This window comes from Notothenia rossii (genome assembly GCF_949606895.1).
Source record: "Notothenia rossii genome assembly, chromosome: 4".
NCBI classification, from domain to species: Eukaryota; Metazoa; Chordata; class Actinopteri; order Perciformes; family Nototheniidae; genus Notothenia; species Notothenia rossii.
The window spans coordinates 36,280,173-36,306,222 of record NC_136902.1 but is presented as its reverse complement, the minus strand read 5'-3'; the positions used below and the strand labels follow the sequence as shown (position 1 = coordinate 36,306,222).

At 40.0% G+C, this 26,050-nt stretch overlaps 1 protein-coding gene across 4 annotated transcripts in view; it reads left to right on the top strand.

The window, feature by feature from the left end:
* Nucleotides 1-24,271, top strand: part of lamb2l (laminin, beta 2-like) — an 82,915-nt gene extending 58,644 nt beyond the window's left edge. For all 4 annotated transcript variants that reach the window (XM_079678959.1, XM_079678960.1, XM_079678962.1 and 1 more), the window contains 23 exons: nt 586-665; nt 771-927; nt 2,331-2,471; nt 2,988-3,149; nt 3,238-3,359; nt 6,876-6,996; nt 7,214-7,406; nt 8,488-8,631; nt 9,382-9,613; nt 9,694-9,857; nt 10,250-10,474; nt 10,716-10,930; nt 11,020-11,116; nt 11,865-12,237; nt 12,341-12,525; nt 16,759-17,006; nt 18,331-18,543; nt 18,634-18,778; nt 19,981-20,188; nt 21,494-21,635; nt 21,727-21,903; nt 22,092-22,254; nt 23,558-24,271. In XM_079678959.1, the coding sequence (XP_079535085.1) occupies nt 586-665; nt 771-927; nt 2,331-2,471; nt 2,988-3,149; nt 3,238-3,359; nt 6,876-6,996; nt 7,214-7,406; nt 8,488-8,631; nt 9,382-9,613; nt 9,694-9,857; nt 10,250-10,474; nt 10,716-10,930; nt 11,020-11,116; nt 11,865-12,237; nt 12,341-12,525; nt 16,759-17,006; nt 18,331-18,543; nt 18,634-18,778; nt 19,981-20,188; nt 21,494-21,635; nt 21,727-21,903; nt 22,092-22,254; nt 23,558-23,694 (4,044 nt within the window). In that variant the 3' untranslated portion in view covers nt 23,695-24,271. The remainder of the gene's footprint in view (nt 1-585; nt 666-770; nt 928-2,330; nt 2,472-2,987; nt 3,150-3,237; nt 3,360-6,875; nt 6,997-7,213; nt 7,407-8,487; nt 8,632-9,381; nt 9,614-9,693; nt 9,858-10,249; nt 10,475-10,715; nt 10,931-11,019; nt 11,117-11,864; nt 12,238-12,340; nt 12,526-16,758; nt 17,007-18,330; nt 18,544-18,633; nt 18,779-19,980; nt 20,189-21,493; nt 21,636-21,726; nt 21,904-22,091; nt 22,255-23,557) is intronic.
* The last annotated feature ends 1,779 nt before the right edge of the window (nt 24,272-26,050 follow it).

The following is a 26,050-nucleotide window of genomic DNA, read 5'->3' as shown; positions in this document are numbered from 1 at the left end:
ATATTTAAAGAAGAACATCAGAGTTAAGGCACATGTCTGTACGCTGTGTAGCATTGTGTGATATGCTATGTTTTTCACATAGATTGTGTAATAGAAAAAAAAGCTCTTCCAATGTGGAAGCATCTTAAACTTGCATTCTTTCTAATGGCCAATGGGGTGAAACTCCACTGGTTGCAAAAAAAAGTCAATTAGCATAGAAATCTATGAGAATATGACCATATTTCCCTATTGCATTTTTACTTCAGTAAACACTTCCCTTAATGGTAAAACATTTTCAAAAATAAAACATAAAAAAGCATATGATTAAGGGCATGGCTTCCTTTTGATGACAATTCACTACCATGGCGACTTGTCAATTGAGATAGAGGCTTAGCAATGGGTATCACTCTACAGCTCCAAATATGGTCACTTCTGGCAAAATAAAAATGCGATAGCTCAAATGCCAAACTTCGAAACGTCAGTCCACAAATTTGTTGCATTATTACAAGCCAAACTGTTTTAGCTTGTCACACAATCAAAGAAAGAAAATCATATGATAGATGTCACTGCGAATCCTGGTGTTGACATGTATTTCCTTCCCTACAGCCTGAATACTGGGGGCTCAGTAATGATCTGGCCGGCTGCAGACAATGTGACTGTGATTTTGGTGGAGCTTTCAACAACAGGTATTCATTATTATAATGTTTTACCTGCATCTCTAAACATGCGTTGGAGAAAGAGAAGTCTTGAACTTTCCAAGTCTTAAGCATTTACACTGTTTGTTCCTTTAGGTGCATGATGGAGAACGGCCAGTGTGACTGCAGGAGGCATCTGATTGGTCGACAGTGTTTGGAGGTTCAGCCTGGGTATTTCTGCGCTCCGCTGGACTACTACAAATATGAGGCTGAAGACGCGACTGGACACTCCCCTGGTGACGCTGCACTACCTGTGAGCACAGTACTATGATTCAAACTAATAATAGATCCAGCAAAAGAAGGTCTCTGCCTCTATGAGCCGCAGTGCTGGTGAGGGGTTGTTGCCACATGGCACCTGGTAGGAGCCGAAATATAAACGGGCAAGATCAGTTAATCAGAATCAGAAAAAAATCGAACAATTTAAATCAATATATATTTCATGCTGAGAGTCCAATGACAGTCCGATAGATTGCAGTAGATAGAAAAACTGAGAAGCGTTGCCTTTATAACATCTGTGCAATGTTTTCATTTTTAATCTATCCATCACAAGACTATAAACCTTTGTCTAGAATAAAGAAGTTGAAATTCTGTATGCAAAGGGTGAGAGACATCATCAAAAACCCTGTTGAGTATTTGCTGTAATTGTCAAAACAATTGCTTGTGACTCTTTTGTACACAGCTTCAAAAATAGCTTGAAAGTTATACTTTCACTCTATAATTGTGGAAAAATATTCAGTCTACTGAGTATCAGGCAAAAGACAAATACAAACGTTTTACAATATTTATCTATAGGTTTTTTTTTTTTGAGCTTCTCAGTGGCAAAAACATGCATCTTCGGTGGCACTATTGCCGGATACAACAACATTCATGTTGACAACAAAGGTGCTATTGCTCAATCCTGGACAAGTTTGAAAAAACATGGAGAAAACGGGTTCCAGTTTGAAACAGAAATAGCCCTTTTTCTCATTAAGCTCCCCCCTCTGTGACAGACCTGTTCCTGCTGTCACTGTCTACACTCTCTCACATTCTTCACTGTGTCCTCCACCCACCTCCGTCCTCTCCACTTTAGGCAGACCCCCTGCCCCCTCCACATCCCTCTGGGCAAGCTCAGACAGTCCTCACTTACAACATCACTGCTGCAGGAATTTGTGGAAAAATGCCATTATTGACTTCAGAATGTTATGAGACAAAGAGCAACAGGAGATATGTCTTTGACATTGTGGGCTGTTGTCTTTAGGGGGGGGGGGGGCATGGCTTGTTCAAACTGATGCTGGATGGAAATAGAGTGCACATGCTGACAGAACATGCAGAATACAGTCAAAGTCCTGCGTTTCTGTACAGCATTTCAACTCCACAGCTGAAGTGACCCATAAAAACGACAGACTGTGGCACAGATACCAACCTGTCACAACTAATTATTATACAACACAGACTCACTGTCTATGTTTTTCTCTGTCACGCTCCGGGAATTTCAGCACAGTGGGACACTTCGGGACTTGTAATTTTCACTTTTGGAACAGGAAAAACTTGGATAGGATGAGCCCCTGTATGTTGTGAGAAGGGTTGCTATGAAGTGATATCTATGATCGACACAAACCCTCATGAATCCTCCTCTCCTCTCCTCTCATCTTCTCTCCTCTCATCTCCTCTCCTCAGGGTAAAGTGCGTCCTCAGGCAGAGACTGATTGTGTTCAGCACCTCAGTAACCAACTGAGGAGGCACCGTCGCCACCGTCGCATCACCAACTCGCAGCAGCACCGCTCGGCACTGAGACGAATCCGCCAGCTTCAGCAAACGGTATGATACATTCTTTGAATTACTGATTTCCTTTTTAGTTTGTCAAAAGACGAAATAACTAGTGTTTTTACAAGTACATCACAACAATTTTAAAACCAACAGTTGTATAGGTTTGTTGTCATTTGCTACATGCACCATTTGACTATTTGAGGGTAACTAGCCTAATTAAAGGCTTTGTTATCAAGTTCACTTTGTCATTTCAAACTAGTCAAGCTGAAAAAGAGATATGCATACTGTATGTTGGTGTGTGTCCTGAAACTTCAATCAATAAGCAATGGTTAGTCATTGCCCAATTCTTCAGGTAGCTTGAGATCATACAAATTATTATTCAGCTGATCGGATATGTACGCTGTTCTCTATGTAGAGTTAGTGAAATGTAATAATTTATCTCCAGCCTTAAATGAACACATGAGAATCCATCCACTTACTGTATATACATATGTACAATATAAAGTAGAAGTTGTAGTAATAGTTGTAAAAGGTTAAATCATTCAGTGTGTAATGTCTCTGTCTCAGCCGGATGTGAGGAGCGTCCACAGAGAGCACACCCCCAGCCACATGGTGACGTGGACCGGTCCTGGTTTCGCCCGCGTCAAAGACGGTGCGGGCCTGGTCTTCAATATCGACAACATCCCCTACGCCATGGAGTACGACGTCATGATCCGCTACGAGCCTGAGGTGTGTGGAGCGGACCACGAGCCACAAGATTGATGTAAAACACTTTTTTTTCTTATTAATGAAGTTTTGTGTGTGTGTATGTGTGTAGTCCACAGAGGACTGGGAGGCTATAGTTAGTGTTACCTCTGTGCTGCTGCCGTCCAGTCTCCGGTGTGGAAATCTCCTTCCAACTGAACAGCTCTACACAGTCACTCTGCCACACCGCAACAGGTACCAACACTTTTACAGCATACATTTTGTTTAACTCTCATGACATTGAAACACAGAAATGGACAGACTTGACATTACAGGAGATAGAGCTATGTCTTTATTTTGTCACATTAAATCCTGTTGTTGTTTTTCACACGCAGTCTACTCTTTTTGAGTTAAGTGACAAGAAGTAGATAAATACTGTTGCAGGTTAAATCTTAACAACTGGGGTTGAGGTGAAATTGATGTTTTCTTCAGAGTTTGGGATAAGAGTAGGAAGAAATTAAAAGATTTTAACATTATGGCTATACCTGTGTTCCCATGAATATGTTGCTTCGGATGTATATGCTTAAACTTTTACTTACTATCAATTATCTGTATCAATATTGAATTAGTTGAATCAAATAAACAAAGATAACATACTGTGGCATTATCCATGGGACAAAAAATCTCACCTTTTTGAAAAGCTGAAACTAGCAAATGCAAAAACTGGAGCATTTGAAAGTCAAACCTAAGATAAAACTCATTTGAAAACTCAAATCTATTATACACTTTTTTGATGTGTAAGGTGCAATTATAGCCAGTGTGTTGATTGAAGTCACACGGTGTCGATAGCTGATATTGTATTGCTCAGGAAGATTTGCATTGTTAAATTGTTGTCCCTTGAACCTGCCCTGGCCTGTATGCTCTCCATGAGTTTAGGCATGTATTTGTATTGTTGTTTCACTGTAGCCTGAGGTACGTTTTTCTATTGATTCCCTGATAAGAGCGCACACATACCTGAAAGCTGTGTAGAATCCGCTACAGTGATATGAAAGGAAGCCAGCAGCTTTGTTTACAGAAGTGTAGAGTAGGAAAAAAAGAAAACTTGTTGGAGAGAAGCAGAAAACAATCCAGTCTGGATCAACCACATACATCCAATACATACATTTAATTTCCGTACATCTTTAAAGCAAGGTTATGTTATGTATTTTTGATGTTTTTGTTTTATTTGTTGAAAAAGTCTTCAGCAGGGTTTGAAAAATTGATGTCCATTTTGCAATTGGAAAGACTTATCCCGTGTTAAGAAGAACCCTTAATGGGTTTGTGAGGGACTGTTCACTATTGGCATTATACTGTACATGAAAGAAGAATGGTTAGTTGTTATATTTCTGGCGGTAGGAAGTGTAACAGAACAAGTACACACAGTTGGTCATCGCACAAGGTTTTGACTAAATTGACTAAAAACGTTTTTTGTGACGTCTTCTATTTTGGTTCTTTGAATTTTGCACAAGTTGAAGAAGACTATTTACTTAAGTAAGAAGTAGCAAATCTACCGTGTCAAAATACTCAGTTACAAATAAAAGTCCTGTGTTCAAAATTGTAAAATTACAAAAGTATAATCAAAAATACAATTATTTATTTATTAGTACCAAAAGTAAATGTACTAATTAGGAAGAATGGTCCATTTAAGCACCATATCTTTTTAATAATTGTATCATAATTTTTGATTCATGAATGTGTTCATCACTCCTAAATTAGACTTGAGTTGAATTACTTTATATACTAATGAAAAGCTTAAAGGTAGGGTAGGTAAGAATGGAGAAACCAGCTCGAGTGCGCTAGAATTTGAAAGTACGCAGCCGAAAAAAATCTGCCTCTTCCTTCAGACTTCCTTACAGAGCCCCTCCTCCAACACACACGAACGCGCACATGACCAATGAAGGCACGAGATAAGTTTGTGCACAGATGGAAGGCTGACAGGCAGGTAGGCCATCCAGTTATTTTAGCCGGGCCGGCTCAGGTGATTGGTCGTGCTTTTTACAGTACTACGGCTTCCACAGATTACATTTCTTTATGTATTTTTTGTCAAAGCATTTAATATATTCATTGCTATCGGGATGTTAAGAGCATTCCATGGAATATAACAAAAAGTGTTTCTGAAGTGAATTACATACCCCACCTTTAACCTATAATAATATATGAAAATGTATTAGGTTATTTTTATTTTGTATTAATAACTAGTTCTATCTCAATCTGTAAAATACATTTTGTTAATATAAAAGTACAACATTTGCTCACAAAATAAAGTGGAGTAAAAGTATAAACTAGCATGATGTGAAAAAGCTCACGTAAAGTACTTGGAGTATATGTACTTTGTCAGTTTCCACTTTCCACCAATGGTTTTTTCATATGTTTTGTCAAAGGTCTAGGTTTTGGAATTTATCATCTAATGCTGGTTAAAAAACGATTGTGGCCAGCAATCAATAAATCAAATGATCCGGCGGAAACAAGCAAAAAAACATGTATCTGTGTCGCAGGAGAGAAATAACACTACACTTGTTCAAAGTACCTACTTTGGCACGAAGATCATTAAAAGCCTTAAATCATTACAGCGCCATATTAACCTCACGATGATCTGCTAGTATTAAAATCGTACTGCACATGAGACCAATAACTGCGGTTCAGTGTTGATTACTCTTGATATTCTTGGTTAGTGGGATATAAGATAAAAACGGTGAGGGCCTCTGTTATGTGCTGAAAAGCCTTTCAGAGTCTGAACTGATCTGGAACTGAGAGGTCAGGCCCGCCCGGATCTGGCTGTCTCAGCGGACCGTAGCTGGTCTTTCGTTCTCTCCTGTGGTTGGTCCATCAGCCAAAACCAATTAGCCGAGTGAGCCCAAAACACAGACAGAGGGGCCGGAGTCAAACGCAGGTAGAGGGGGGATCCAGTTTCCTCTGGAGTACACTGGGCACTTGAGAAATAGACAACAAGTCCGAGATAGAAGTAGGAAATAACCTTCCACCAAAACCTAGTCTCAAAAGATACCGTACTTTGTCTGTTTGGTTTAAATGTAATTGCAATATTACCTTTGTTTACCTATTTCCCATTACGAGTTCTTAGCGTAAATATAACAAGTTGGTTCTAATGTTTAGCAATTTCATTGTTTATCAAAAAAAAAAATTATTGTCAGAAAAAATATTTCAAATTATTCCTAAAAATACGTTTTGCCAACAGTTAGATGGACTTTCCCATAGACTTAAAATATATTGTAAAAAGCTCCACAAACCCAAGAACAAATGGAAAAGTTCAAAAAACACAAAAATGAATTGAGAATTTCCACAAACACAAGAAGAGTCAACAAAAAGTCAAATAAACCCAAGGACAAATGGAAAAGTTGAAAAAATAAAAGAAGAAATGGAAAAGCTCATAACATTTTTTTAAATAAATAAATAAACAAACCCAAGAAAGGATGCAACAAAAGGAGTGAAAAAAAATCCATCTGATTAAGTTTACATTGAAAAGTTGAAAAAACCCAGGACAAGATGGGAAGTTGAATAAACAGCAAAAGAAACATTTTAAACGTTAAAAAACACAATTAAAATGTTCCACACATCAATAAGAAAGAACGACATTTTTCTAACTCTCAAACTAAAAACATGTCTCCCGCTTTTTCTTCAGACCCTCATACAAGTGTCACTTCAGAAGCCCCTTGGATATATTTTACTTCGACACATGTATATATTTCACTATTTTATATGCATCATGTTTTTCAGATACATCCAGATGCCCCGGCCGTTCTGTTTCGAGCCCAGTAATCGCTACGTGGTTTCCATCCGGTTCCAGCGCCACGGGGTCACGCACAGACACCTCACTGCCTTCATTCTCATAGACTCGGTGAGCAATCCCCTTTATTCACTATCATTTAATGTCAATAAAAAGCACATTTCTAGAAAAACCTTGACAAATTTCTGGCTTGTACAGTTGTTTTGTGTTTCCTGTTAGCCTTCCCCCCCTCGCTCATAATCCCAGTCTCTTTACATGTACCTCCAATTCTATATTTACATTATAATCCTTTCCTTTTTAACCTTCATCTTTTTTGTTCCTCTAATAGCTGGTTCTAATCCCCAAATACAATGAGCTGCCTGGTTTCCAAGGGAACGAGGTGGAGGCGGAGCAGCGGCGGGAGGAGATGATCCACTACATGTGTCTGGATTCTTTCATGATCACACCGATGCCCGCCCTGGCCGAGATGTGCTCCAAACTCATCTGCAGCATATCCTCCATCATTCATGATGGGGCTCTGTGTAAGTAGACACAAACACACAAAACATGCAGACATCTAAAAGATGTGGGGTCAAATGCGTTGGCAATTCCTGGATCGCTTTCTTTTTATTTATTTTATTGGTGCTAGTTTTGAAATTGTTATGTATTATTTACATGTGTCACATTTAGGCTCCCAATACAGACATTTCCATTTTTTCTACATCCACTTAAATCTACATCATATTAACCTCTATAATCTTTCCTTAAGATGTAAACCGCTCCTTCCATTTCTGTGTAAAAAGATGACATATTGTCCTATTTATCCGAATTGCATCCCCTTGGATGAGAGTTTTTTCACATGGAAGTAGAAGGAGTCATCCCCGACTTACTTCACCATTTCATTGTGAGTATTATACAGGAAGGGATTGAACCACTTCTCTTGTTAATTAAGAGACTCTGGGACATTTCCCGGCAGGCATAAGAGGGAATTTGCTGACACCTGTTGGTGCATGGTTGAACTGATGATTGAGTAAATTGCCCTCCACAATAATTCTGTTGCAAGTATTTTAACATTTGGGGCACAAATAGAATTCCTGCTTTATCTTTATAATCTTTTTCAAATGTATAAACTTAGTATAGTACATACGTGTACATTGTTTGAAAATACAAACTAATCAAACTCATGTTTAAATTAATAAAAAAAGACAAAGAAACTTGCCTTATCGTATGCAATTTAAAAAGTAATTATTAAACAAATACAATTCAATTCAATTCAAAACCTTTATTTATTCAGGTGAAAACCCATTGAGATCATTGACCTCTTTTTCGATGGTGACCTGCTGCAAGTAGGTTCCAACATGAATACAAACATGACAGAAAAACAAAGAGGACATCATATGGCATATTCAAATATTAAAATACATTGAAAGTAATACAGAATTCACAAAAATAATCAACGGGGGATAATTCTAAAAACGAAAACACTAACATATTTAAAGGGAAATTAAACATCATTGCAAGACATTGATCATTCCTGCTTTTTACTGACTACAAACATGCAGTGATAAATACTTGGATGCATTATAAATGACATGTGCTGATCTCTGTATCTTCTGTGTGCAGCGTGTCAGTGTGACCCTCAGGGCTCCCTCAGTGGGGAGTGTGACAGGGTGGGGGGTCAGTGTCGCTGTAAACCCAACGTGATGGGTCGCCGCTGTGACCAGTGTTCTCCAGGAACATACGGCTTTGGAGTGAGCGGCTGCACTGGTGAGTCAGATCTATCATCAGCAACGTCTGTCACATGCTTCACACAACCACACCAGAAATGACACCAGACCATCATCACAATCACAGCAAAGTAGAAAACTAGAAGATCCAGACAGACGCCACGACACACTTCTAGTGGGGTGTACGTTCTAATAGTCAAAACATTTATATGCAGTTTTTTTTATTCAAGTTTATACTTTGAAAAAACTGATTGCTATATACACTTCTGCACTTTCAGCAAATGTAATTTACATTTTTCAAATTGTAAAAAAAAAAAAAAGGGTTAGGGTTATACATTAACCCCACAAAGACCAAACTTAAATAATGTATTAACTACAACTTTTTGCGACCGACAGTTTTTCCTAACTTTTGAACACAAATAAAAAGAAGAGCCACTAGGCAGCACGCTACTTCACAATACAGGCTTGTTCAATACAGTTTGGGTCATCCAATCACAGTTGTATTGTATTGCCTTTTTATATGTATTTGATCACTTATTTGTATGAACCATTGAACTTAACTGTAGATCTGTGGTTTTAATGATATAGACACATTATATATATATATATATATATATATATATACATACAAATATAAATATATATGTTTAGTTCTGTGTGCTGATGTGCTATTTATGTTTGTATACATGTTATGTTTTTTATAAAATATATCTTAACCTATGCATTTCTTCTAGTCACTTAGTGCTCTGAAAAACAGTGACTAACCCTTTGAACCTGCCGTCCGACCCAGCCTGTGACTGCCACTCAGAGGGGTCTCTGAGCCACCAATGTGACCCAGCCACAGGACAGTGCCAGTGCAGGCAGGGAGCCACAGGGCGTCAGTGCTCAGACTGCCAGCCGGGCCAGTGGGGCTTCCCCAGCTGCAGCCCCTGTCAGTGCAACGGCCACGCTGACCTCTGTGACCCCCGCACGGGGGAGTGTCGGGACTGCAGGGACTACACAGCAGGACACCTGTGTGGGCGGTAAGAGTCCCTCTGAGTCAGACTGTCCCCCCGTCCCTGAATATTAGACTGATGATGACTGTCTCCCTCGTCTGTCCCAGTTGTGTGGATGGGTTCTTTGGAAACCCGGTGCTGGGTTCAGGGGAGCACTGTCGGCCCTGCCCCTGCCCCGGGAACCCCGGCTCGGGTCACTTCAACGGGCACTCCTGTGAAGCTGACCAAACCTCCAACCAGATCATCTGCACCTGCAGACAGGGCTACGCTGGTAAGCTAGCACACTGAACACACACATGTTCTTATTTTTGTTAATCACTTTTTGCTCTACTATGGTTCAGCTATATTGCATGTAATAGTTTACTTTTTCCTGCATTTCACTTGCACTATTTGATTATTTGTTATGTCTTAAGCATATTTTTTTGATGCATAGTTGGAGCGGCCTAGGACTTTATATTTTCATTGCCAAATCTACAATGGAGCTATTATGCATATGCAATGAAACCCCTTTGAATCTTTGAATCGCCCGTGGTCTGATTAGAGTTATATATTGTAGGTGATCCTGCAATCAAATATGAAATACTTACCCTCTACTTACCTCTCACATCAGAAGTCTTGAAGCTAATTGTCATGCTATATTCTCCCTTTTATCGCTCCCCTTAGGGTCCCGCTGTGACCAGTGTGCCCCTGGTTTCTATGGCAACCCAGAGCAACCTGGCGGGCAGTGCCTCCCGTGCGAGTGCAACGCTAACATCGACACCCAGGACCCCGGGTCATGTGACCCCCGGACCGGCCAGTGCATCAAGTGCCTGTACCACACCGACGGCTCCTCCTGTGACCACTGTCAGAACGGTTACTTTGGCAACGCTCTGGTACACGACTGCAGACGTGAGTTAGGATAGCAGATGTCACATTTAATTCCTTTAAGTTGCCTAGTGTTAGGCGTGTATTGCATATTTTTCTTTTACTATGACTCATTCCAGATTCAATACCAAACCCCCTAGTATTGAAATGGCAGTGTGCGAAGTTTTAAGAGAAAATTAAGTTTCATTATTTGTGTATCAGTATATCTTTACAAACAAACTGTCTCCTCTCTGTCTGGGCATTAAATATTGGTTTCCATCCTCAGGCTGTACTTGTGTGACTGCTGGCACGCTGCAGTCTGCGTGCCCTGACGGAGAGTGTCACTGTGACCGGCAGAGCGGGGCCTGCTCCTGCAGGGAGAACGTGGCGGGCCATAACTGTGACCAGTGCGCCGCCAACCACTGGAACTATGGTCAGGACCGAGGCTGTGAGCCCTGCGGTTGCGACCCCCAACACTCTCTGAGAGCTCACTGCAACATGGTGAGCAAGCAGAGGGTCTGAAAGCCTGGGAATGGATAATGCAAACTGGGATGAATAAATAATGGTCTTCTTCTCTCTGTCTTCAACAGTTCACAGGGCAGTGCCACTGTCGTCCAGGCTTCGGAGGGAAACAGTGCACTGAGTGTGAGCAGTTCCACTGGGGAGACCCGCAGGTGCAGTGTCAAGGTATCTCACCATGTGACAGATACTGCTGGATGAATACCACATGTGCACAGAAAATGGGAATACTGTACTGTAAAGCTAACAGTCATGACTCATGAGTGTTTTTTTATTTAGAGTAGAAAACATTTAGTGAAGCTGTAAAACAATCAGTGTGTCAGTGTTTGGTGTTTCATGGCCGAAACCAAAACTTCCCTTCCTGTACCTTTCCAATAAATAAATAATATGTAACTTTCCTCATTAGAATATCTTAAAATTACTAGACATACGTTATATATTTTTATTGAGTTGTGTTTTGATATATAATCACAAATGTTTCTATCTCTTTTGAAAATCCTGAAATCCATGATTTTAATCAGCTAACAGTTGTATCGCTTTTGTGTAAGTCTATATTTTTACCAGGTGATGGATTTTGTCATTATAGGCCAACGTCTTAACTAATCAGAGAAACATGCTGAGGGAACATTAGTGGCAGTTTTGCCAAACATCATCAGAGAAACACACATTTTAAATATGAAACGGCTTTATTCTGTGTTTTTACGCATTCCAATCACCGGGTCCGTTTGATTTTGAGCGGAGGAGACTTTTGAGCATCATTTTCAAAGCATGCTGATGGGTGAACACTGAAGGCAACCTAACCACTAACCCCCATGATTCCACGCTACCTCACAACAAGGGCGAAGTAGCTTCAGTCTTTTTTTAGAGGCCATACAAATAAAATAATGTTTACTTTGTCCTCCCTCCTGTCCTTCAGAGTGTAACTGCCACCCTCTGGGCTCGGAGATGGCTCAGTGTGACAGGTTGACGGGGAAGTGTGAGTGCAGGGAGGGAGCGGCAGGGAAGCACTGCGATGAATGCGCCCGTGGCTTCACCGGCGTCTTCCCTGAGTGCGTCCGCTGTCACGCCTGCTTCCAGCTGTGGGACGACGCCATTTGCCAGATCAAAAGAGACCTGGAGCACATCCAGTACACTGCGCAGAAGATCCTGGAAAGCGGAATCACTTCAGGAGTCGGGGACACGCGAGTCAAAGAGCTGGAGAAGAAGCTGAAGCAAGTAAAAGATCTGATCAGTTCTGAGGACAGCGACAAGATCCACCAGCTGATTGGACAGAGCATCGATGACCTCAGGTGATGATGTCACACAGTGCTGGGATGTTTATTTGGCATGATTTGTCACCTGCCAGTAACTGTCTAGATGTTATATTGAAATATCCTGCTGTTTGTGTTCCAGGGCTGAGATCGCCCTGACCGACGGGCGCCTGATGGGCGTCACCAGAGAGCTGAATATAACAACAGAAGATGAAGGGGCGCTGAGACAGACCCTGACTGGCCTGGAGAGAGAGCTGAGGGACATCAACACCACCGTGGCTCACAAACACAGCCTGTTGCAGGACTACCTCACCTCAGGATTTGCAGGTAGCAAACTCAATCAAGTCAGTGAGGCTATGCTGACATTGTGTGACATTACAGTCAATCTTATATGACACTTGCCATTATGGGTGAAAATATAAAAATGTTCGAGCTGGGAGAGGAGGTTGGAAAAACTTCTTTGTAGATTCAATTCAGAAAAGTATGGAGAAAATAGAACTCAAAGAATAATTTGATGAAGTCTCCCACTTCAGGCATAATACTGTATCAAGCAAGTGACGTTGATCAAACCTTCCAACGTGGTTCTTCACAAAAGATTTTTAATGTTGTAACTTAATTTTACAGAATTAGTTTGAGGTGGATGACTTTGTCTTCACGCAGAATATTTGAAGTTTATTTTTGTAAATTTGTGACTTAAATCTTTGAGAATTTTAGATTTTTGTTCTTGTTATTTAATGAATGTATAATTTGAGAGAATATCATTCTCTATAATTCATTAATTAATTAAATAATTTATAGATACATATATTTTCTTTTTACGTACAATGGCCCTAATATGCTGCCATAGTGTAAACAACAGGGTTCGTACGGGTGCTTGAAATCCTTGAAAATGCTTGAAATTTGACGTGGTGTTTTCAATGTTGGGAAAGTGCTTGATTTTTGGGAATGGTGCTTGAAATTGAGATAAAGTGCTTGAAAATCTAAATGCTTTACTTTTACAATAAATTCCTGTCTGACTGAATAGTTTGCTTTTTAGATTAAAAGAAAAATAATTGCTTCGCTTTTACATAAAACAGCTCCGCTCAGGCCTTCCCGCGCTATGCGCGCGACCTGCAAGTGTTTGTGTTAAATGTGACCTGGGCATTCTGATGAGAGTGATAGATGACAGTGTTCCAGGAGATTGCAGTTTCAACAAGCGTTGGCTAGCAGAAGACAAATACAAGCCATGGCTAAGACGAGGGTCAAGCCCACGAGTAGCCTCCTACAAAGTTTGCAAAAATAACGATGCGAGAGTCTGCGCTGACGAGCCACATGAAAGGTACGCCGTAGTAGAGCATTTTAGATTAGGCTAACGTTACATGTTACGTTTATTTAAGCTAATGTTAGCGAGCTGAATAGCTAACTCGATTGAGGGATAATAATAATTGCAGGGGACAATCATTTCAGAGGAGCGTACCTATGTTAATATGTGAGTTACAGTCGCCATCCTCTGGTGTTCAGAGGATGAAGCACTCACTTGTAATTCAACCCAGTCTCACAGCATTTCGTGTTATAGTCACGAAATATAATCTATTGATTCGACACAGAGCGATTTTGAAAGCAATGTATTTCTACCGGTAGTATGTTTCGTGCCTAAACCAAATGTGATTTGCTCTATCGAAATCAGTCACATTGACCCGAAGACACATTTTCGTTTGTATTACTGGTCTGGGGGAAGCTCGCGAGTGTTTGTGTATTTTTGCGTTTGTGTACCGGGGAAACACTCACAAGGAACACCGGCTGTTGTTATGCTTGCTGTGATGTTACATTAGTCCGTTCTCTGCTTGTAATTATGCCGTCACAAGCTTCAAAGTTGTATTTATCATCTGAATTTGCTGAAACAAGTTTAATATTCTGAAAGCCAATACTTTGTTTATTTGAAAACAGATGAAAACAAACTGTATTTTATATAAAATTGAAGTATTATACAATTAAAACTACATTTTGCTTTAATCCCATGTAATTGTAGAATGAACAGTCTTCCTTTGAATATGTATTTGTCAGGTGTCTTGAGTAGGGCTGCAACAAACGACTAATTTGATAATCGATTAATCTATCGATTAATGAAACGATTAATCGATTATTCAGATCGTTAAGGTTTTAACTGTATTACTACTTATATCGATACTGCTTATGGATCCGGTCCTTTTAACGATAGTATTAACGGTTCTTTTGACAAGAAATAAGGTAAACTAACTAAACAAATTGTGAACAAAACTAACATTGCTTTTTATTTTAATTAAATGCATAATATTTCACATCAAAAGAAACAACAATGTTTTAACAAATCATATTAAATAATGTGATGACAGAACTGTAAACAGAATAGCTGAAACTTTAACAAAATAACTCAGTTACCTCTAATCATTAACCTATGTTTTTATAACTGAGTTAACTCTGTGTGTTGCTGCTAGCATACATAACACCTGACGTGGAAACCTTACTCGTGGACGGGGTTACAGAGCTGCTAGAAAGACAGTCGAACCCGGTGCATTCCTCCGTCTGAATGTGGTGCACTTTTGCTAAATGTTTAGACAAATTGCCCGTTTTACCGCCCTTATATGATAAACTTTTATTGCACTTTTGGAACGAGCATTGTCCACATCGAGACGGCTAGAGTTTAACCACACCTCGGAGCGCGTTCTCTTCGCCATCTCCTGCGTGTGTGTGTAAACTGCCCCGCCCCCTCGCATGCAGGCGGGGGAGAGATCTCTTGTCTGAATTGGGAAGATCGAAAATACATTATAGACGCATTTTGTAGTCATATTGCATATTAGAAACTGAGTTGGCGACACTAAGACTGCGATATAATGTTTATGTAGCAATAATACATATGACATATGTTTTAAATGTCTCCTGTACCGATAAAAAGAGCGATAAAGTTGGAGCTTAACGGGGTGTAGAACACATGTGATGACGTCACCAACGAATCGACGACTGAATTAGTTGCCAACTAATTTGGTAATCGATTTTAATCGATTAAGTCGATTAGTTGTTGCACCCCTAGTCTTGAGTAGTCAAAATTACCTACAAATCATTGTACACATTTGTAAATCTTATTTTCCACTTGTTACCATTGTGAGTCTATTTTTATGCAGCTCTGCGTGATTTTGTGGCTACAATTCACTACCAGAAGTGGAATAAGTACTCAGATATTGTACTTGAGTAAAAGTACAAGTACTCAGATCTTGTAGTGAAAGTAGAAGTACTCAGATCTTGTACTTAGTAAAAGTAGAAGTAACAGAGTGTAGGAATACTCTGTCACAGTAAAAGTCCTGCATTCAAAATGTTCCTCAAGTAAAAGTAGAAAAGTATTCTCATCAAAATATAGTAAAAGTAGCGACAGTAAAAGTAGTCATTGTGCAGATTGGTCCATTTCAGAATAATATATATGATATGTTTTATAATGATTGATCATGAAAGTGTTCTCAAAGCTGCTAAAGGTGCAGCTAGTTTGAATGACTTTGTATACTGCAGGGTAGCTTGTGGATTTACTCCAGGTGGAACTAAAGTCTGATTTAACACTTGATTATATTTCACATCATTCATCCACATCTGTGAAGTAACTAAAGGTATTAAATACATGTAGTGGAGTAGAAGTACACCATTTACCTCTGACTTATGTTTACTGCCAACCTAAAAGTACCTCAAAAATAGTAATCAATAATGTATTGAAAAGTTATTTGGCTGATTGTTTTATATTGGCTCAGCCAGGTAATATGGGATGCCCAGTCTACTTACAGATGGGTCACTCATTTTGAAATATTATACTTAGTTTTCTTTTCTTTAATTTTTCATCCTCGTGTAGAAGGCTATCACGAAACACACATTTGTTTTTTTATAGCATAAAGAACATCTGATTTAATGTGAGGTAGGGAAATAATCATTTGAGTATGTGTATATAAATATGTAATTTACAACAGCTGTAAGATGCTTGAAAAGCTGGAAAATGCACCTTGAAAATGCTTGAAAAGGGCTTGAATTTGACTTTGGAAAAGGTGTAAGAACCCTGAAACAAAAGCATAAGCAAACATATAAAAACATGTGTGATACACAAAAATCATGACTACAAACAGATATGTTCAGATTTTCTGAAAGTGTCTGATTTAATGTGAGGTAGGGAAATAATCATTTGAGTATGTGTATATAAATATGTAATTTACAACAGCTGTAAGATGCTTGAAAAGCTGGAAAATGCACCTTGAAAATGCTTGAAAAGTGCTTGAATTTGACTTTGGAAAAGGTGTAAGAACCCTGAAAAAAGAGCATAAGCAAAGATATAAAAACATGTGTGATACACAAAAATCATGACTACAAACAGATATGTTCAGATTTTCTGTGGTGAGCAATTACAAAATGTAGATAGATAGATAGATGGAAATAAACTTGATTTGTCCCAAGTTGGGAAATCGTTTTTTTCACATCGTAATTCAAGTACAATCACTGTCAACAAAGCTGAAATGTTAAAATAATGTGAGAGAAATTCTGATGAAAACATAAACCCTTTGCCTGTCTTCACAGATCAGTTTGATAAAGTGAAGCGGTTTTATAATGAGTCGGTGAAGGCACAGGAGAAATGCAACGCCTCGGTGTCCGGTCCCCTCAGTCCTGTGGAACAGTCCAAAGAGACCCGGGCTGTCACCGAGGATCTGTTGAACGCCAGCAAAGACAAGTTCCTGCGGGCTCTGGCTGCTCAGAACAAGTCTCTAAACGAGCTGCAGGACAAAGCCCACGACCTGGACAAGAGCGTCCAGCACCTCAGCAACAAGGTGGGCGGGGTCAGGGGCGTCATCACTTCCTTCCTTACTTACTTCCTCCCTTCATCTTGAAGTGGATCATCTGAGATACAAAAAAGGTTGTTTTGTAAAGTATTTCTCAATTGTGCAGAATCAAGTAAAAGCATTCGAGTTCATTTCATTTTCCATTTATTTTTTGGAAGAAGGTCTTAGGAATAGAGGAAATATTGAGAGAGATATCCTCCTCCAAAAAAACGATAATGCAGGATGTTTTGTCTTATAATAACTTATTCAGAACATATTTGTTCTTTCATCAATGGTGAACTAGATCAGGAGTTCCCAAACTTTGCCATGCCAAGGACCCCCATATAGCATTATCCTCTGGCGGGGACCCCCTGTTGCAATTTTTTTTTTTAATGATGTGTACAAGTGTCTCGCGATGGAACATGCAGTGCGTTGCCACTACATTTGGGGCCTTCTGCCTGATCGAAGCTGTCACTCCGCTTTCTTTGCCTAACATAGCCCCACTGCCCCATCTGGACACACACCCACACAACGAGACCAGTCAAGTCCGTTTGAGATGATGTACTCATCTAAAACTTGGAAAATGTCTCTTCATGTGGTCCTACCTTCCAGTGCTTTGCAAAATAATATTTCCTCAACAAAGTTGTCTTCTGAAATAAATCTGATGTATGCAAGCAATTCTGCGACATTAGCTACATCCGTGCTCTCATCCAGCTGCAGAGCGAAACATTCACTAGCTCTCACTTGCTCCAAAAGCTGAGCAGATTTTCAATCTCAGTAGCGGCAGCTCGATTCTGGGCTTGAAGGGCGGTCGTGTGATTCATAAACAAAAAATATGAAAAGATTGGCATCAAAGGACACATAGCTTGATAGATATGCAGTTATTAATAACATTACAAAAAAAACATAAAAGATCAAACTTAAAAAAAAAAAAAATCCTGTTTCCCTCAAACTTTGAGTGACCCCCCTGGCGCCCCCTGGCGGCCCCCCGGGGGATCGGGGCCCCCACTTCGAAAAACACTGAATTAGATAGTAAAGGTTTGTATTTGTGTTACATTGGTAGTAGTACTCTATGATGAAGAAACGCTGAAATTCACGAGACAGATAGTTTGAACTGAATTCATAGACCTATAGACTAATTTGCAATGAAAAAAGATTATTTTTATATGTTCTTTTACTTTGAATGTTTTATCATTGCTGACTATCAATTGTAGGTCATTTTATTGGAAGACACACATTCTTTATTCTTTTTAAAAAATGTTTATCAACTTTATTTTTTCTTTCACTGACTGAAGCATTTCATGTAAGGATAATGCATTGCTGCTCCTTCCAGGTGTGTGGCGGTCACAGCAATTCAAGCGCTAATGGCAGTTGCTCAGACGGTCAATGTGGTGAAGGTTGCCATGACGATCTGGGCGTGCGTGTATGTGGAGGAGAGGGATGCAACGGGACGGTGAGTGCTTCTGTCGCAGCTCTGAATCTCACCAGGAACACCACGGAGAGTCTGAACAGCGCCAACGAGGAGCTGCAGAGCGTCGCCAGAAAGGTAGATACGTACATATAGTGTGGGAGGGAGAGTGCATGCTCTTAAAAATATAAAGTATAACATTTCTTTGTCTTTGTTTCCTGTGTCCAGCTCCAGGATATCGCCACCCTGACAAAGGATGTAAAGAACCAGGCGATGAACACGCTGGAGAAAGCGCAGAAGAAGAAGGAGCACTTTGAAAACAACAACGAGAAGCTGAAAGATTTCATCAAGAAGATCAGAGACTTCCTCACTGGTATATCATAGTGTTTTTACTGCTGTTATTAGCTCTATACACAATAGTTTGATACTTCTTACATAATGTTGACATAATCACTTAAATCAACATTCAAACGGTTGGCTGGTTATCAATGGTGGGGTTAGCGATTTCATCTCTAGTCCTTAATATCCTTCAGTTAGTAACTTAACCCAAATTGCTCCCGTAGGCATGTGTACTGTTAAGAATTGCATTTAAAGTGGACCAATCATGCCATATTTGAATAATATAGTGTAGGACCATACCTATATAAGGCATATTTATACTTTTTATTTTTCAAAATACCAAACAGATCATGCATTTTAGCCATTCCTCATTTCGCTCAATTTAACACTATCTTTGCATGGGCTGATTCTGTGAGAACAGCACCATCTACAGGCCTGGCATATGTACTACCAGCGCTTTCGAACGGCAATGTCCGTGGCTGTCTCCTCCTGATTGGTGGAGTTGGCCCAATAGCCGTAGCGCCACTTCTGTGACGTCACAGAAGTGTTCAAATCTGGATCAGTCTGTATCAGATCCATTGCAGCCCCTTTTTAGGAGATTTGGGTATGGAGGAAAATAGAGAGGGTTGTGTTTTCTGACACTTGGTGAGTTCCCTGGAACACCGGGTACACATATTCATGTATAAAAGACGTACAAAAGTGCATTTTGCATAGGTCACCTTTAAGTCACTTTGGATAAAAGCTTCAGCTTTTTAAAAAATACTATTATTCTTCATTGTGCGTCTCGCCGGTATTTCTGCAAAGTTGCACATAAATGTGTCTCTTTAAACTTGCTTTCCAAAAGTGAAAGTTGTATTCATTTCCAAAATTCATATCAAAGCAAATAATTGGCTTCAATCGGTATTTGTTGTCATTTTATCTTTTAAAAACAAATTTTTAACAGCACTCAAAAAGCGGTTTACTGTTCAACTTGTCGCACACAAAAGGAAGGCTCGCACCTGTATTTAACTTCTGATGATGACATAACAAAATGTAATGACAGACATTTGGAGCTTCAATGGAAAACTTGAAAGAATCTTTCATGTAAACATATGACCTCTGTACAGTTGGAAAAGATTACCTGTGCTCAGAAGTCTAGTTTAGTTCAACTACAGCTGGAATTCTCCTGCGGTAGGATCTTATTTCTAGTATTTATTTGTTTTTGTTTTTCTCTCTTCCCCTTCTTGTTGTGTACAGAGGAGGGTGCTGACCCGGAGAGCATAGAGAAGGTGGCTCTGCAGGTGCTGTCCATCACGCTGCCCGTCAACAGGACAGCTCTGGACAGGATGGTCCAGCAGATCAAGGGCGGCCTCTCCAACCTCACCAACATCGAGGGCATCGTCAACCAAACCTCGCAGCACATCAAGGAAGCTAAGGAGCTGCTCCAGAAAGCTAAGGATGCTAAGTAAGTAAAGCTGTTGAAACAACATTTCCCATAATCCAATTTGCTTGAAGGAGCAGGGTTCATTCACTGGCTGCCCACACAAATATAGAAAGCAACTGCTTAATAATAATGAAGCCATTTGCAATTAGAGGCTTCTATGGACCAGGGTTCAGCTGTGAGTCTACAATGGGCGGCAGTAGCTCAGTCTGTAGGGACTTGGTTTGAGAACAGAAGGGTTGCCGGTTCAGGTCCGAATTGGACCAGCAACAAAAAAAACAGATGGTAGACTGGTAGCTTGAGAGGTGTCCTTGAGCAAGACACTGAACCACCATCTGTTCCCTGGCGCCTGATACAACAGGCAGCCACTTCTTTAATCTGTATTCCTATGCATGTCTGTATTGGTACTTTGTGTATTCAGCAAACTCTTCATTTTGCCCTTGTGGATGAATAAAGGGTCATCTTAATTACAAGAACAAAATCACTCAGTAAATCCTCAAACCTCTCCTATTTCCTTTTGAAGGCACTATAATGCACAGGAGAGTGGGGTACATATTGGTACTGAGGTGGAGGAGTGATTGGATATTGGAAAATATGTTTTTGACCAGAGAAAGAGAGGACGTAAAGCCATTGTTCTTTGTATGCTTGATTTACGAAACCTCCGAAAAAACAAACTGGTTTCAAACACCATTCAGAATGATTACAAAAATGAAGATAAAAAACAAGCAGATACTGAACAAAACAGAACCAGTTGCTTTGGTGGAACAGATTACAAGAACTAAAAACGACTTCATCAGCTTTATACCTATAGGACACAACATCTCCATACAAACTTATACCATTATATAATGCATTAAGACCAAACTCCTTAACCAGATGGTCCAGAACCTCTCAAAAACTTAAACCCTGAAAAATGTAATGATAATCTTACATACAGTACCACATTCAGGAGCTGCAGGTGTCTCCATAAGAATCAGAAAATATGTTCAACAATATGTCATTGTTAAATCATCTCTCATAGTGTGCCCACCACTGAATTAACAATTGTGTAGAGCAAATTATCTTTTTAGAAATAAAAGTTGTTTAATTTATTCCAATATCGTGTTCTAAAAGAACATAACAAGATGCCATCTTATTCTCAGAAGTTCTCACGGTTTGTGTTGTTTGGTTTCATTCAGTCTTTTTGTATTTGCAGTGGCTTTGTGTAGAAATGCTCGATAGGTATTTTAATTTACGTAAAATAATATGCAATTCCACAATTACGACACACACTCATTTCTGAGGAGTGCAACATTTTGTGTCTGACTAACTCCTGGTGTCACTGTGCAGGAGCCTAGCGGAGGGAGTGAAGGATAAAGCCAACAACACCAAACAGGCTCTGGATGTGTCTGAGAAGGCCATAGAGAAGGCCCGAGCCACCATGAAGGAGGCCAGCAGCAACCTGAACCGCACCAGGAACGCTACAGCTGAGGTACAGGAGCCTCACAAGGCCTGTGGAGCTCTTCATTCTCCCACATCTCTCCATCTCCCCCTTCATTCTTTGTCTTGTCATCCCTCTGCAGGTGGATGAAAGGCTGACGCGGCTGGAGGATAAGCAGATGGATGTGATGATGCGCCTCAACAACCTCTCCATGGAAGTGGAGGCTCTGAGGAACAAGACGGAGCAGAACAAGCTGGTGGCAAAGAGAGCTAAAGAGCTGGCTAAGAACGCCACGCATCAAGCCTCCTCCCTGGAGAGGGTCAGTTGTTTTGTGCTTTTCTTTTGGAATTTATTTTAAGGAATCTGAACCAAACTAAATATCTATGCAGCACCAACATCTCTTATTCAGATGAATATTTACACAGTTTGAATATTGCACAAGCCCATATTGTTATTTTGGTTGAATTCTGATTAATTATGCAGCCCTGATGTCCTTACTGTCTGCAGAGCCTGAACGACACAGAGCAGCGGTACCAGGAGCTGCAGATGAAGGTGGACTCTCTTGGAGATGTTGGAGGTCTGAACAACGTCAACCAGAAGGCCAAGGAAATAAAGAAGGAGGCAGAAGACCTGCTAAACAAAGCCACCAAGGGGATAGAGCAACTCAGGAGTGAGTACAGGAAGCTAAACATGCCCGCACAGGAAGTAGGCAAAGGCCATTGTTTACAGTGATTTGTCCTATGAGGAATCCCCTCGTATTAAGGTGGTGTAATTAAATATCTACTCTTAATGATTTGTTGAGAGTATACAGTTATATGTTGCAGGTTTTGATGAGTTTATAGATTAAATAATGTCTGGAGGTAAGTGAAAATAAATCATTTTATTTGAATAAAAAGGGTAAATTCCCTCAGTCTAACCTAGGATACCAAAATAAAAATAGATAAATAAAAAGATCTTCATTTGTTTAGAACTTTCCGATAACAGAGGTATATAGTGCTTATAATACCTGAGAGCAAAGCAATAAAAGACATAGAGAATAGAGTGCCACATCGAATCATAAATCTATCGATAAGATTTATGATTCGAAAATTATAAAAGTAGGGTAGACATGTGGAGATTATCCGGCTGAACAAAACGTGATCCGTCTCTTAAATGTGTCTCAACCACAGATCTTATTTCGAGCTATTTTCCAAAATCCTATAGAGAAATTGCATTGGTTTTTGACGAAGGAACCGGAAGAAGTTTACTTTCGGGTTTTAGGACGCGTCACTCTGGCACTCTATGGAGACAGAGTGTCTGGAGGCAAAGCAAGTGTTCCGAATCAGAATTCCTTTATTCATCCAACATAGTGAAAATGTACATTTTTACAGCACAATTGAAGATCGAGACAACAACTAAAACACTATTAATATAAAATAATAACAGGGTAAATTACCAGTGGCCGGCAGGGAATTTCACAGAGTTGTCCTAGCAGACTGAATCCACCTCTCAATGCCATCATTACGACGCCTCCACTACAACAACCATCAATCTTATTCAAAAACGCAGTATAACAGGGCAATGTATCAAATACAAACCATTCAAATCAATCGTTAAGACACTGGGGGCCAGCGCATGCTTAACTGAGGTGACATGATGCTGACATGATCTCTCCTTATGATTTGGATAAAGGTTTATCATTCAATGTTTATCAGTGAATTGTTTTTGGAGACCGGTTAAAGAAAAAGACAAAGCCTACCCAAAAATAAACACAGTTTATTGGCTTGTTTCTGGGATAGCAAGATAAATGTTACTATATACCATACTGGTACATCAAAATGAAAACTACCCGATTCTTTTTGGTAATATTGTCTTCGACAGGGTTGTGTGTGAGACTGTTTCGGCTTGATTGATATTGTTATAGGGAAGCAGCACAGACCTGCATGGAAGCTGTAATTAACCGTTGATGGTTTTCCACCTGTCTGTCTCTGCAGAACTGGAGAAAAAGTTCAAGAGTAACGAGCAGCGGATGCAGAGGCAGCGCACGGAGCTGGACGAGCTGAAAGAAAACGCCACAGTGGTGCGAGACGAGATCCGGGTCCAGGTGCAGAAGTACAGTAACTGTGCGTGAGGATGTTACACTCACCGACCTGCTGCTGTAGCGCAGAGCAGACCTCTGATTGATGCTGTGACTTGGACACACAACCATGAAAATAAAACGCTGCTCTGGTACCTCCATTCCTTTACTACTATATCAAGTTTTACACATTACCTGTCAAGTGTTATATATCACAGAATGCCTTCACCTGTCTATGTACTGTACCACTAACTGACTAAATATCAACCCTGTAATGTATGCGATGTCTTTAAGCTATTATCACAACAGGTGGATGACCTGTGGAGAGTATGATAATTGATTCCATGAGTAATAAACAGAAGAAATATATCAGAATTTTGTTATTTTGACCAAAAGTGCTTTCTATGTTTTTGCTGTAATTTGACCTCATTTGTATGGTATTTACAATATGACATTCCTATAAAGAAATATGCGGAAAAGTACAATTTAAAAAAAATGAAATATGTTTATTTTTATTACAAAGGAAACTCTTGATTAAATGCAAACATAAATGTTCTTATGAGCAAAATTCATTATGAGGTATGATGATGGAGAAAAATAAATTTGATACCGTTTATGCAAATGCATTTTATCATGTGTCCTGTTTGTGTCAGAACGCAATCATTCCAATAACAAGTTTAACACATTTGTAATAGCAGAAATGTAATTGTATTTCATTGCCACTAGAGGGTGCTATATACTCGGCGAGGCAGTGAGTTCTCCCTGTCTCTTTCCCTAATTTCAGACTTTTTTATTATGATCTATTATGCTTTGTGGGGTTCCCTTTCCTGTAGTGTGGCATATAGGTTTTTGTGCATGTAAATGATCTCCAAAGGCTAAAATCCCCAAAGTTGGAATTTGAAGTTGGCCAACTATCACTGTTGGCACAGTTGGCCTGTTTCATAATTGTAAGTGTTTTGTCAGTGTAATTGAAATGATTATTAGCTAAGTTAGCTACCTATCTTACAGCAGATCTGCAATAATATGGGAAGGAATCATGAAATCACATTGTTAAAAATAGGACAAAAATAAATGACACTTTTGGTACATTTACAGTGGCAGTGACAGTTGGCCAACTCCATAATCCCTGAACGTCAACAAGCACTCCAGTCCCATATGTGTGCACCACATGTTGGTGTCCCCGTGTCCGTTGGGGTTTGAGCTTTTGTTGGTGCAGCGCTTTTAGTAAACACTGCACATGTTTCAAGTTGGGCCGTTGAAACACATTAGCACCTGCGGGCCACCATAGGTTAGGGACATACTCAAGTACCTGTTTTCTTTTAACCAGTATGTAAGTTAATGGTCTCATATGATTTCCATGATTCCTCAGGCGCTCTTTAACTTGAAAACATATTTGTGTGTGGGGATTACAAATCATTGATCACAGTTGATTTTGAGCCCTTCAGTCAGAGCTTTTCCAGCCTTGTACCTGTAGCTTCCATGTACTGCAAGACCCAGGAATGATTCACTGTCCTCAGTCTGGAGGAGCTCTCAGCTCTTCTCTCTGCTGATGCTGGCACTGCATCCTGGGCTCTAACAAAGAGAGGCTGTCCTCAAGCCGTACAGGGAATGTGTAATCTGACAGAGATGTATTTGTTCTGGAGAACACAGCACCTGCACACATCACACATCACACACACTGCAGAGCCAAAGAAATAACATGTGATAGTTTGCTGTGTAGTCCTAACATTACTGGATCAGATAAAGCTACATGTGTTTCCCTGCAAGCCTGTGGTGGAGATGGTCCCAAACACCTGTTGGATGAGGCTGATGTTATGAGACTGGGCAGCCGGGGAGCTGTGATTTGAGCGCGGTCACGAGTGGCTCATTGGGTGCAATCGGGTGCAATCAAAGGGAATCTAATCCGTCCAGCAGGGAGCGCGCATTCCTACTCAGACACAAACTGGCAGGGCTTAACGGAAAACAAGAGCTGGGTTTATAAAGGATCAACTTTTATAATAAAAATGATAAAACTTAATAGCCTGTTAACACCGATAGAATGTAACTAAGTACATGTATATTAAGTACTTTTTACATACTTCTACTCTACATGAATTTTTTTCCCCAGATTTATATTATATTCCTTCTTCTTCTCCACGTTTGAAAGAAATATTGTTCATTTTTTACTCCACTACATGTGATGCTATTGCTATACTAAGTTAAATCTTGAGTTCAGGAATGTTGTATTGGCGTGGTTTTAGAACGTGGCATTTCTACTTGCAGAAGGCTTTGACTAGGCTACCATGTATATATACAAATAAAAAGGAAATGTGAGAATTTTCCCTAAGTAAAACAAACTCCTTTTATTCGACCATCTTCCGGGCGGCTCGCGCCCTCTCTCGTACTGTTCTGCTCCGCTCCAAAAGTCCAC